General features: G+C 42.7%; 1 protein-coding gene across 1 annotated transcript in view; it reads right to left on the reverse strand.

The window, feature by feature from the left end:
- CADPS (Ca++-dependent secretion activator) overlaps positions 1–13,695 on the reverse strand; it is a 145,466-nt gene that overhangs the window by 32,749 nt on the left and 99,022 nt on the right. The window contains exons 20-22 of the mRNA XM_009707883.1: positions 11,456–11,602; positions 8,165–8,320; positions 5,122–5,269 (exon numbers count right to left, since the gene is read on the reverse strand). Coding sequence (XP_009706185.1) covers positions 5,122–5,269; positions 8,165–8,320; positions 11,456–11,602 — 451 coding nt within the window. The remainder of the gene's footprint in view (positions 1–5,121; positions 5,270–8,164; positions 8,321–11,455; positions 11,603–13,695) is intronic.

Raw genomic sequence — 13,695 nt, forward strand, 5'->3', positions numbered from 1 at the left:
AGCAGGCACAGGGCTCAAATTAAGCACTCATTTAAATGCTTTGCTAAGGGACTATAAGGTAGATTTGAAAAACACCCAATAAACCAAGATGAGCCTCTTTGTCCCATGCAAAAGCCAGCAGGCAGTGCAGCCCCGAGCCCTGGGTGTTAGCAGGTCCCGTGGCACTCGCTCAGAACCAGCTGACCAACGCCAGTGCCTGCTGCATCAGTGTTTCTGAGTCTTCAACCCAATTTCTGCACATGCCAAACCTTGCTTAGCTTGGGAGTTCTGATGCAATCAGCTGCAATATGGCTAGAATAGGTACTAAAATACAGTCTTCTACTAATTTAGAAAAGACCTGTTTCCAATACAAGATTTAATTAGTGAAAACATACAGTATATTCTTATTTTCAATGGACTGAGAAAATACTGATTATGACTGCTTTCCAACACAAAACATTTGATTTTTCAGTCAAACATTTCAAGCACTGGTGCTAGTCACTATATTCATTACCACTTGGCATTAATATTGTTTTAAAATGTTAACATCAAATCACATTGAAAGAGACAAATCTGCTTTAAATACTAATCAGACTTTGGGAAGGAAGACTGCGAGGGCTTTACAAATGCTAGATGTTGGTCTCAGTGTCTGATCGGTAGTCTCCAAACTGCTCTACATTTTGGGGATTTTTTTCCACGACAGTAACATATTAATACAGGAATTTGGAAAAAAGAAAAAACTGGACACACTTACCCACTCTTTAGCAAACTTTTCAGATGATTAGGGACAGAAATAAAGAGGAAAGTGCAAAAGACAGGAAAAAGAACATATGAAGATAAACAATAAATAAACCAAAATCTTTTAAAAAAAGAGACGTATGAGAACAGCAGCATCATGTACAGAAACAATAAGCAATGGAAAAAGAAACGTGATCAAAAATTCCTTTCACTGAAATATCAGAGATCGCTACCTGTAGCATTTGCAGGCAGTAAAACAGGGGGAAGGGACTGGATTGTACCTAACGGCTGACAGTCTCTTACGGTTTTATTTTGCTATGAAGAGGAAGAAAACCGGCTGTCAACAGGCAGAGTTCAGCATCGGGGCAGCTGCACACCCTACAGCAGGGATGGAGGTGCCTGAGGGGTGAGCCCTGCTGCAGGGGCAGGGCAGGGGTACCTGGTGCAACGCATCCCAGCCCAAGTCCTGGATGGGCCCACTCAGAGCCTCACCCATGCGGGGGCACAGGCTGGCACCACCACGCCACAGGCTGTGATCTGCTGAGTCTGCTCAGAGGAAAAACATACATGAACAAGCAAGTGATATTTGCATTTGCGGTTCCCATTTCCTGCTTTGCAGGCCAGGACATATATGAGTCCCTCATGGGATCACAGTTATGATTAATCTGTGTAATGCAGAGTTAGTTCTTATCAGCTCCCAGGATTGACCTGGCCGTTCCCAGCACAGCTGGAGATGTAGCTGTGGGGTGATGGGGACCTGTAACAGCTGGGTATGGGTAGGAGCTGCTGAACTCCTTGGTATACACAGCCAGGATCTCCTAAGGGAGATGAAGAAGGAGTTGTGGATATATTGGGGGTGTCTTCCCCAGGACATTTTCCTTCTGCAACTGCATTTTCTGTGTGTGTGTGTAAGACCTCACAACCAAGGATTTAGATAACTCTTTTCATTGGGTAAGTCATGAGTTTTAGCTCAAAAATGGTTAGCTACGTGCAAAACGATACACCGCAAAATGCACTGGCTGATGCATTTTCAATTAAAAGCTTGTTTAAAAAGCAGATAAGAGCCCTGATGGAATAAAACCACAGCTCTGAGAGCAGGAGAGGACCCTGTGCATACACCAAGGTGGTGTTGCAGGACTCCGATCGCTCATTCCCATCACGGCCACAGTCCCTGGAGCAGACTCAGACCCAGTGTCAGGGCCAGTGACTGTGCAGAATAGGGCTCGTGAGGCCGTGGGTCCTCTCCCAGGCAGTCGCAGTGATGTACACCCTGTGCTGCCAGTGCTGCAGCCCCAGCTCCACCGCGGGGAGACGAGCCTTGGCCAGGATGGGGTTGGAGAAGGCGGCGGTTTGGAAAACGACTGCCTGGTGCTGCTTTCACAGACGCCTGGCTCGTAAACCAGCGTTTCTAACAGCTCCTTCTACATTTCTTTTGAAAATACTCAAGGTTAAAGATCGCATAACTGGTTTGCTTTACCCAGCGTAGCCCCCGCTTTCAATCGAGTTCATCGCAGCTTTCTATTAGCTCAATTATTACAATCCCTAATCAGTGCACTACAATGATTCAACTTGACTTTATGTGATGAGTATCTTGCCTTGTCATGTAACAGATTGTGTGTACGTTGTATTTTTCTAAGGACCATCTGACCTTAGATATTAAATAGAAACATACTAGACCAACTGAGAAACATTTAATACATACATTTATCCCCTTAGATATATTAAAAATTCAGAGGAAAAATAAATATTTAAGATGGTAAAGTATGTTTACCAAATGTTTTAACAGCTGCCTTTAGAGACAAGGAAATGGAAATGAAATGATGGGTGTTTGTTTCACAGGGTAATGCTCGCAAAATGCATTCAAGTATCTGTTAAAGTGAGTGTAACTGAAGGTAGTCTTCAAGGGAAGGTCTCTGGGGTGGGAGGGAGACCACAGCAGTGAGGTCAAACAACATGTCGAGAGAGTCTCTGACCATGTACAGCTTGGACTGTCAGAAAGATCAGTGGTTTGTTTCTAATAAAAATGTCTTCTCCGGTTAGGTCTGGGCAAACAGCCCTGCCTGAATACCGTGGTGGGCAATGTGAGCCCTTTTTGCTGCTTGTGAACTGTCTGCAAAGGGACCATGTATTTCAGGAGCCACGCGGCGGCTGCGGCACTGACGGAGGGTCCCATCCCAAGCTGTGTCCGTCCCTCCCTCCCCGGGGGGGCTGCAGGCGGCCCTGGCCGAGCTGTGCGGCTGCCACACGCCGGGGACAGGTGACAGAGGGACTCAACGAGGCACAGACCCAGCTCCCTGAATTATGGAGGAAGACACGAGCTCGAAACCCGGGTTCTCATCCCTCTGCTGTCCATCTGACTGTCTCATCGTTTCCACTGGGGACTGGAAGGGGTGGGGTGGCATTTTGTCCTTCCCTCGTGGGCTGTAATGATAGATCTATAGCTTAACTTTTAGCCCCCACAGCATGACCATCTCAGCACACAGGTTTAGGCATCTTCAAGAAGAGGAGATGGAGGTAGCCGAAAAATGGAGTGGCACGAGCAAATGGAGGGGGAGGTAGTAACACTCATTAAACGAAAGAAAAGAAAAGGGAGGGTGTATAAAATACCACAGCCCTAAATGGTAACTTATGCACTGATAATTTACATCTGCTTTACAGGTCTATTAGTTCAGCTGTCTGTTAAAAATCACATGCCCCAGCAACTGCTGCTTGCCACAGGAGTTAGGCTGTCTCTGAGAAGTCGTACCAAACTCCTTCTTGAAGCGGCATGGGCAGATTTGCAGAGCTAATCCCCGCTGCAGCTGAGAACAGCAGAGAAATAACCGCGTTGCTGCCTGCTCCCCTCTCACTTGCAGTTTGACTCAGGCCAAACATGCATTGTGACTGATGCTCAAAATTTGGAGGAAACTGTGGCAAGCACAGAGCATCACAAGTTAGCATGGAAAGATGCAGCGAGTGCCTGGTCACACTATATCCAGACACAGCTGACATTATCAGTTTCATGCCATCTGAATACTTAACCTGACAGTTTTATGAATGCAATGAGCTTGCTCTGGCATGATATCCGAGTCTGCTTCATCTCCAAAATGTCCCTGTTCCCAGGGACTGTGCTAATATAAAGCACAAGGGTTTGATCCGGGTTTGCACTGGGGAGCATCGCAGCCATGGCCCTTCCTGGCTGATGGGGCACTGCCAGGGCAGATGCTGCAGCAGCTGCAGGCTGAGGGATTTGGGGAGATAAACGAGTATGCATATGGAACAGAAAATGGTAGAGAAGTTCATGTCCAGGCTTGGACAACAAAAGCCCACTCAAGATTTGCCTCAGTTGACCTGGAGGACAAGGGAAGAACCTGATGATGAGCAGTATGAAACCTCTCCTGCAAGGTGACCATCACAAATAAAATGTCATAACTGAAACATGTCTAAGAAAAATAAAAAGAACAGCTGGATCTGATCCAAACATCACTGACATCAGGGCAAAGATCCCTGCTGCATCCAGTGGCCTTTGGAGCAAGTCCTCTCAGAGGAACAGGGTGAGGTAAACAACTAAAAAAAAGAAAACCAAAAACAACTTGCAATGATTCACTTTAAAAATCTGACCATGGAAAGCTGTAGCAAAAGGTCTTATCTAGGAAATGTTGACAAGCAGCAGGATAGGAGAGCCATACAGTATTTGTGAATCTATTCTAGACTGGTATATGAGTATTTAGTTGGCTTGAAGCCACTGTAGCAAAATGATCATTATGATGCATTTGATCTAGTCCAATTCACCATGGCTTTCTAATTCACAGATCAGGTCACAGAAACTTCAACCTGCAACTATGGCTTCAGAAGAAAAAGAGAATCGGCAATTAGTTAAAACAGGTTTGTTGTTTGGAAACTTGAGTCATTAAGAACCTGGAACTCCAAGATCATCAAGCGTGCTGATTATAGCCAATACTCAAGGAAGTCACAGCAGCTGGAATTTCAATCCAGTTTTGGAAGTTATGTATTTTAGTGTGGGGTTCTTTTTCCTTGCAAGCATCATAGCAACAACTTGGCATTTCTGTATTCCTTATGTTTGTCTACAGAAAATAGCCATATACAGAAAGTGTGTTGCCGACACCTGGCTCCAAGGTGCAGTTAATGACTCAATATATAAGGTTATCATGCATCAACCAAGCTTAAGAGGTACCTTATGCATACCATAGTCCTTGCAAAAGCCACTCCTAAATGACAGGGATTATGAATGTTTGTATTAATTAGATGTATTTGAGAGCAACCCCCTGCATATCCATCTGCACACTCTATATGGAAGGCTAAATCCACAACTGATATAACGTCTCTGAAAGCAGCACAACAGGAGGTAGGAAATTTCATGACATTGCCTTTAAAAGCTGTGACAGGAAGAACCTGCATTTTTACCTCTTGGCCCATTTCCATACTGCAAAGCTTTGTTGACTGAGCTTTGGCATCCACCATGACATTAAACATGGTGCATATTGACTGAGGGACTCGGAAATCTGTTGATCGGCTGGTTTTCTGCAGCTTTACTTCAAATGCAATCCTGGTTCTGTTAAGGAAAGTAGAAAAAGACATTTCAGTTGCTTTCAAACATAATGAAGCTAATAATACTAAGAATAACGTGAAACAATACTGAGAAGAATTTAAGAGACCAGGAAGCCGAATGCTGCTGGGAGTGTTATAGTGCAATTATTAGAAATGTGCTTTTACTAAAAATGATTTTCCAGTTGAAAAGGAAACCCTCTTTCCAAAATACACAGTATTTATAAAGTGTGGAACGGTTTCAGGGAAACGATGACTTTCTCATGCTTGATAAACAGTGTGATGATGTTACAAACAACAGTGTCAATGTACACCTACAATTTGGTTGCATTAGCTGACTTATAACCACAGACAAATAGCAAGCCTGATGCATTAAAGGAAGCTCCAATTGCTCCATGATATCAACTACAAATAACAGAAACTTGTTCATCGTTTGACTGAAAGGATATTGCCAGATCATTGCATTTTTAGGTCTATATGATTGTATTTGCCTGCTGAAAGTTCCTAATTGTCTCGTAAGTTCATAGAAGTGGCTTCCCTGAATCATACCTATTCACCAGAACACATCTGCAAAATGTGCACGGGCACAGTCGTGCATGTATGAACACATGCACGCGCATCGCACGAGCCCGCACCTCACTGACCTCAAATTTGACATCCCTGGCAGTTACAAACCGTGTTACACCAAGAGCTTTGTTGGGCCAAAGACTACAGCATTTGATCCCATGTCATATTTTAAAATACCAAGGCATTTGTGACTCTACACGGGGAATACACTGCAGTATGGTGGGCATTGCCTTGCCTTTCTTTGGAGCCCCTCTGCAGATTCTGGAGGCACTCCACTAATCTAACCTAACACAGAACAATTACCACATCAGACAGAATCTGCCAACAAATTAACACAGGAGCTTCAATTTAGAAATAACAAATAATATCAGTTGCAGCTCAGGAATAACTCTGATCTTGAACGATCCCCCAAGGGTTATGCAAATGAAAACTCATTTACAAATGTGAAACTCCGGTTCTTGGGATCAGATCTGAGCAGGTACACAGGTCCTCCTGCCCAGATTTATTAGCAAAACAGGCCTTCCTTGCAAGGGCTGCTTTCCTGACGGCACCGAAATACAACCAAGTGCGGAAGGCGGGGTGGCTCCTCCATGGTATGCAACAGTTCAGAGACAGACGTGAAGAAAAATGTTGTGTCAAACTGAAATTGCTAAAGAAACCTTAGCCAGGCCCTGTTTGCAGGTGATATAAATAGGGAAGGCAGCATATTGGTTTACATCAGCAGTGGCATTTGAACTGATTTAATTACCAGTGCCAGATTTAGCCCGGACTCGGGGACTAGAATCTTGATAATTACTGAAAGGACCCAAAGTGACTGGGATTTTCCATCTCGCAGAGATGAGCATGTTCCTACTTACTTATGCTCAGAACCATTATATATAGTCATACCATTACAAGCTGGGCCAGGTTTTTACAGAGGGGCAACATATTTGTAGAAAGGTTGAAGCAGTTGGGAAAAAAAAACCCCAGCTTTCAGGCACCCAAGCCCTTCTTCAGATGTACCTGGAAACTTGGTTATTTTTCCCAGTTACCTCAGTTAAGCTAACCTGGTCTCACTTCTATAGATCATCGCAGCTGTAACTGCACTGCAGGTGCAGCAAAGGTGCCTTGGTTCCAATTAAAAAGAAAAAAAAAAAAGAGAAATGAAGTGTTTTGCTGGTGGTGCTGGGGGCAGAGCAGAGAGCAGAGCTCCAGCACTGGGTTTGCTCCTAAAGGAGGGTCTGACAGCTGGAGGACAACTGAAGCTCAGTGTTCATGCCAGACAAAGGACCAAAGAAGAGGTGCTGCAATAAAGGGGGACTTGCTCGACGCCAAAGACATCATGACCATCTCATTGCACTTAAAATGCACTGGGGTTTATTCTAGAATGGTGAGAGAGCAAGCCTTGAGCTGTCTGCCTTCCAGCAGGCAAGTCTCCTGCCCACGTCTCGGGGACCAAACGTGCCTTCTCCTACTGTGACGTTGCACATCCAGACTGTGAGGAATATGCGAACAATAAATGCCACGCTCACACTTGCAGAATGGCCAGGCAATTGTGGTACAGAACAGCCACATCACACATTGTAGCTAATATTAGCGTGTACCAGCTGTATTTGGCACCCATTTTTCCTTTGGTTCATCTCTTTGTCTATTAATTTCTGCACAATGGAATGCAAAGTTCATTTCTTTCTCCTTCCTCATCAACTCTGATGCCAAATGGACAGAAATTACTGTGGAAAGGTTGGAAATTTAACCTCAAATTTTTGCTTTCAAAATGATAGCTACCTGGAGGTTTAAAAATTTTTTAAGAAAACTCTCCGTTTTGGAAGATCTGCAGGTGAATATCCTATAATAGGGTCGATGATACAACAGCTTTTCTCAATCGGTGGCAGATGTGAAATCTGTGTGCCAAGCTACACACTATCCCCTTTTTTGGATCACATTTTTGCAAGTTTTTTCATGGATCTGTGTTTTTGAGGTGGGTGCTGGGATCTTACTTAGGTTCATGCCTTCAGCACTCAACCTCATCAACACCAAACTGCATTTACAAAGACTTGACCTCACGTGTGGCACCGAAAATAAGTAACTACCTATAAAGCTTGAAAAAATGGGTGATTTATTGCCTTATAGTATATATTCACTCTCCAGAGTCTCCACGGAGAAGTGCTTGCTTGGGAGAGTCCACAATTCACAGCAACAGGGTGGCTTTCCACCACGGCTGTGCTGGGCAGAGGTGAGCTGGGGTCACCAATAAATAGGAGTTGAAGTGAAGCTTCATTGATAATAAGACAGAAATAACCATTGCACCCTGTGAGCTCCTACGAGAAACACGACTAGTTCACTCATGGGCACATACCTTTTCACGCAGGACTCAATCATGTCACTCGCCATAAGCTTCAAGCGTTGCTCTAAATGTTTTCCAAACTCCTCCTCAGGCCAGTGCAAATCCCGAATGAAGGTCTGTAGAGCATCAAGTTTCCAGAACAGATCTTCTGAGGTGCCTGATCCATTGCTGGCAGGGCAAAATGAGAACAAAAGTCATAAGTGGCATCAGGCTCTTTGTAACCTGATGTGGAGACCATTCCTGCAACAAGTGTAGGGCAGACAGTAGTTTCATACACAGGACAACGCTGGCAATCTCCACCATCAGGATTTTGAGTTTTACCATACAGTTGCCTAATCTACCTTGCTGTCATCACCCACAAAACTTTCCAGACCAGATGAGTAAGACAACATTATGAGTTACACATACTAACAGGAAGAATGTGTGTATGGTAAAAATCAGCCTTAGTTAATAACCACATTAACGTATGTGATTATTAAGAATTAAGGCCAGAAATTGTGGTAGAAAATCCTCGATCAATAATAACTGCCATACTAGTCTGTATGCAGTTATTAAGATTTAGGGTTTCATGCAATGTTCCCCCCTCCGAATTATAACTTGAGTTTGCCTTGTCCCCCGCAGTGAGGCCCCCGTTTCCAGGTAAGGGAGAGTGCTAACAAGTGGTGAGCGAGGACACGCTTTATCTCTTGAACAGCTGAAAAAAAATCAGGGTAGGTCAATTGAGCTAAGGGCACTAGACGTCTCGTATCGAGGAGTTTTGGCAGGATTGACCGCTGCACCTTTTCACAGATCTGCCTCTTGCAAAGGCATCTATAGGACAGCAAATTTCCATTTTTTTTAGAATTTATTTTGCAACATCTTTGGTCTGTCACAAAACTCTGAATTTCTCTCCCAAGCGTGTATTCTCATACCCACACCCCTGCCCAGATGGAAGTCTCTGGTCCTGCAGTGTGTAGCTACACCGGCTCTTTTCACAGTATAATTATACCTCAAACCTCCACTTACAGAATAAAAATACAGAACTGGATTGTGCTCTGTTTGTGCAGAGAAATTTATGCAGCCATAACCCTTTTCTCTCCCTCTCTCCTCCTCTCTCACTTTTTTCCCAGAACAATTACCAAGGGAGCTTCAAGAGTTTCAACCCCCTCCTCGCATACCACTAATGCTAACACAGTAATTTATAAGATATTTGACACACCATGCATTACCACTTATGCTGACATCATCTATAGAAACAGATGAGGGAGGGTGTTTCTATTGTGACAGATGCCAGCTGCATTGAGTTAATGCTAGAGGAGATCAGAGCTAATGCATACACAGCTACGGCAAGGTAAAAACCGTAGTCCCAACATGCTAGAGGGGTCCTGCGGGGTCCTGTGCTAACAGAGATAACGAGATAAAGAATGAATCGTCTTGGTTGTAGGAGAAACGTATCTGACACTAAGCAACAGGTAACATGTCCTTGATGGAGGGGAAGGGTAAATAAAAGGAAACCAGGGAGATGAAAAGATAAAGAATCAGGCATTTCCTTTAACCAGGGGAACAGTTTGTACCACAGTCTCAAGTGTTCATCTACCACCAGCTTTTAGTTGCGCCTGGTTCAAACCTGTGCTTGGGTATAAATAAGCTTTAACAGTCTAAACCCAGTTTTGGAACTGCATGAATTTATGTTTTAAATAATTAAATACATACAAGTACAATAATCGGTATTTACTACAGCAACATTATGACATCCGTTTGGTTTCAAAATTTTAAAAGTATTATTCTTGGTCTTTTTCTCACTTTTGATTAGGACTCCATGCAAGTAAACCATATAGTATACTCATTTCCAAGATGCATTGTTAATAATCTGCTTGTGAGCACTGCAATTACTCTAATCATGCAGGCAGCTTGTGATATACCATTGATGCTCAAGCGTTTTCAGAGGGAATATCCAATTTTCTGTCATGACATGATTCTTATCTTTTCAAGGGCAATACCACAAAGCATGCACAGAGAAAGATTAAAACTTTCAAGTACTCTTTACAGACAACTGCCTAAGCTAGCCTTTAATACAGCTATCTTAGCATGAATATGAGTTGTATAGCTTTGAAACATAAACGATCATGCTAATATTTATAAAGTTTGTAAAATCTATGAAAAAAATCAATCATCAGTGTTTGTTTTACTTTGGTTTGTTACCACTGCTCTGCAATACAGCCTGCACGAGGCTAACGGCAGAGGCATTTTGGTGGACTCCAGGTGTAGATGTAATCGAGGGTGTTTCAGTAGCCGTGAAGGGGGTAGTTTTATCTTTTAAGTGAGAAGGTAGGGAAAAAAGCAATGCATCTGTGCAGTGCTGGCTGAGACCCCCCCAGGCCAACCCTAAATAACCCTCTAAGAATTTAGAAGGAGAACTGGCAAGATCTCAGTTGCTGTGCTAGGACATCTTGGGAGATGAGCTACCTCCAATGATGAGATTTGGGCTGAGCCCACTGTGTAGCACCCTCCACACTGCTTGGTGGCTGGGACTTTTAAGGGAAATCTGCTATATGAAGAGAGAACTTGCCTAATCTGTGGTCAGGATTTGCAGTATGTCCCCCGGGAGCTCCACCTGTGTGCCCTGGGACGCTCGGACAGGGAGCTGGGAGCACAGGGCAGAAGGCTCCTATAGACCGACTGCTTTGACACCGTGCTTGATTTTCCAGACCACAATCTAAAGCTCACGTTGAAAACATCTTTCTTTAGTTGGTCACGGTGTTATTCAGGCTGTAACGACGGCTATGGAGCTTTAATTGCTCTCTGGGGCCTCCCCCAACATGAATCAAAACTGTTGCAGGGTGTTTCTCTTTGTTAAACTTTTTCATCAAAATCAAGACAAAAATTATTATCAGGGAAATGTGGAGCTGGCATTAAATAAAATTCACTTTTAGATCTACATCTGGTCCACAGAAATTGGTTGACCGGCATTGAAATTGGTTCTTCTTCTCTTTTGGACAAAACTCTTTGCTGAGACACATAATGTCGCATTATAAGTTCTGTGGTTTGTATGTTGTTCAGACCATGTCCCATTGTTGACAGCTATTTTGTAAAGCAAGATACTTGCTCAAACTCTCAGTGGGAGTAAGACAAATTTTCAAGATTTATACAAAAAAAACTCCTCAAAATACACATGCCAGAAATTCACTAGTGTCTCATTCAGAAAACGTCTAATTAACTGTATCACTCTTTAAAGTTTTATGTAATACACAGAAACAAACAATACATATCCATGCCAAGATTACTTTAAATTTAAATGAGATCTAATTTGAACTGAATACACACTCAGAATCATAAATAGCAGCCATCCATGACGGTGCAGAAAAGCTAGGCATTTGTGGGATGCCTAGTGGGATGTTAACTGGTAGATTTGGTACTTTAGGGAGATTCACATTTGGTAGATTCACATTGGGCAGATTACTTGTTAAACTCCTGTGGAAGAAACAGACAGAAAGAAAAAATACCATAACAGTGACAATGCAGATGTAGCAGAAGCACGTGACACTCATAAACAAATCTGCAAAGTTCACAGCATGACAACAGTTAAAAAACTAAAGCAAAACATTTCAGAAAGAAGCATGAGTATGGAAGCTTAAGTGCACTGGGTTTGCAGTCTGCAATAAAAAGCAAGTTACTTAAAAAAAAAACAGAATGAAAAGAAGAGGAATCACAAAGCAGCAAATTAACAGAGTACTTGAAACACCCACAGAAAATAATTCCACCTTCAAGTCCTGATACCATTTCAAAGTGCAGAAAGCATCCTTCCCTCGGAAAAAATCTCTCTCATCAGGAACTGAGTCTCAGTTCTTACGCACTCAGTTAGGTTGGATGAAAGAGCTAAACTAAGAGATCTGCTAGGGAATTGGGATTCAAAATAATGAACAGAGAGTCTGAAATTCCAGCCCTGCTGAAGTCCGTTAGAGTTTTTCTTGCCACCAAATTCAATGGAGTTGGGATTTCACTCCAAACCTTCTCTGTTTATCTTACACTCTACAAACAACAAAGATGGTCTAATCTGGAGCAAGGAAATGGTGAACCACAAGGTTCTTCCTCAGTGAAGACTCATGTCCTGATCCTCCCTTGCACTCCTGGGTGTGGAGAAAATGGGTCCTGCAGGTTGCCCAGGTCTACATGTGTGCACTGTGAATGAACTGCACTCAATAAATCCAGGACTGGTATGTGAATGTTTCATGGCTGGAAATGGGCCATGCGGTGATTAAGATAGTCAAAGGTTCATTTATGAAGCATGTGTACTTAGGCATCAGGACTTCAATAAATATTTTCAGACATGTAACTATTATGTAAATAGAGATCTTTGTAAAGTGGGCTAGTGTATTAATTTAATGCAAAGTACTCTCCTGAAACAATGTGAGGTGTAACAGCACCGCATGTCCAAAGTTTGCAAAACATCCAGATGTATTTTAGTGTGCTAGGTCTCTAGATGTTCTAATTGGTCTAATCCTGTTTTAATGAGTATCTTATCACAGTTATATTTTACATGCAAAATAAAAATGTCATGGGATTTGGGAATCAGCAAAAGACAGAACTCCGTTACCCAGCTCCCATGTTTCCTGGCTCGGAGAAAAGAAGCCAGTTTCAGAGGTGTTATCTTGTTTCTGCCTTAATCCAGTAACGCTGTATGGCACACTGGTACACAATCCATACATGGTTTTACAGTCCCATTTGAGGCACAAAACCAGAGGCTTTGACACCGTTTTCACCAGGTCATTATATGGGCTCAGTGAAAACGGAATCAGGACTTCAGGATTTCGGATCCACCTTGCACTGCTGAGGCTACTGAAAGCTTTTCTATTGATGTGCATGGGCACAGCTTCAGCGTTCAAACCTCCCTGCTCTCAGTGACCGCACCAGGACGTGCCACTTTAGAAGGTCTCTCCCATTCCCCTGGATTAAATTAGTTACTGCACAGACAGCATTATCTGGACTCTTGGATAACTATCAAATCATACATATATCTTTCAAGGCATATTAAAAACTTAGCAAATTCCTTGAGTCATGTTTTGAACTCTGTTTCTTACTGCAAGTTTTATATATCAAAAATCAAAGTAATGGAACTGAGCTGGCTATACTGAATAAATGTTTCCTAACGCAACAGAAGATTTGAATCACATCTCTGCAAAGCTCTGCTTGTCATTGGTGGCAAGTCTTAGGGAATAGACTTTATCCTCATTCTTCCTTTGTGAATAAAATCCCTTATTGGGAAGAAAACCACAATCCAAAGTCTTTCTCTAGTGAAAATGAAAGAAGTATGTTTTTGTTTTCTTTTGTTTCTATGATTCTTAGTAGATTTGACTTCACACTATCTGCTTGTTCTCTTTGTTAGGCAGTAAGCAGATATGAGAATTTACTAATGTAACAAAGCTGTCCATTGTTTCCATTCATACTGTATCTGCTATTAAGATGATATGTTATTGAATGAGACACAGACTCCATAGTGATTGAGAGAGTGTTAAATCTTCAGAAATGGCAGTGCATGTGGTTAGATACTGATATGGAATAAATAA

Source organism: Cariama cristata, unplaced genomic scaffold, assembly GCF_000690535.1.
Source record: "Cariama cristata isolate BGI_N322 unplaced genomic scaffold, ASM69053v1 scaffold6619, whole genome shotgun sequence".
In the NCBI taxonomy this organism is placed as follows: Eukaryota; Metazoa; Chordata; class Aves; order Cariamiformes; family Cariamidae; genus Cariama; species Cariama cristata.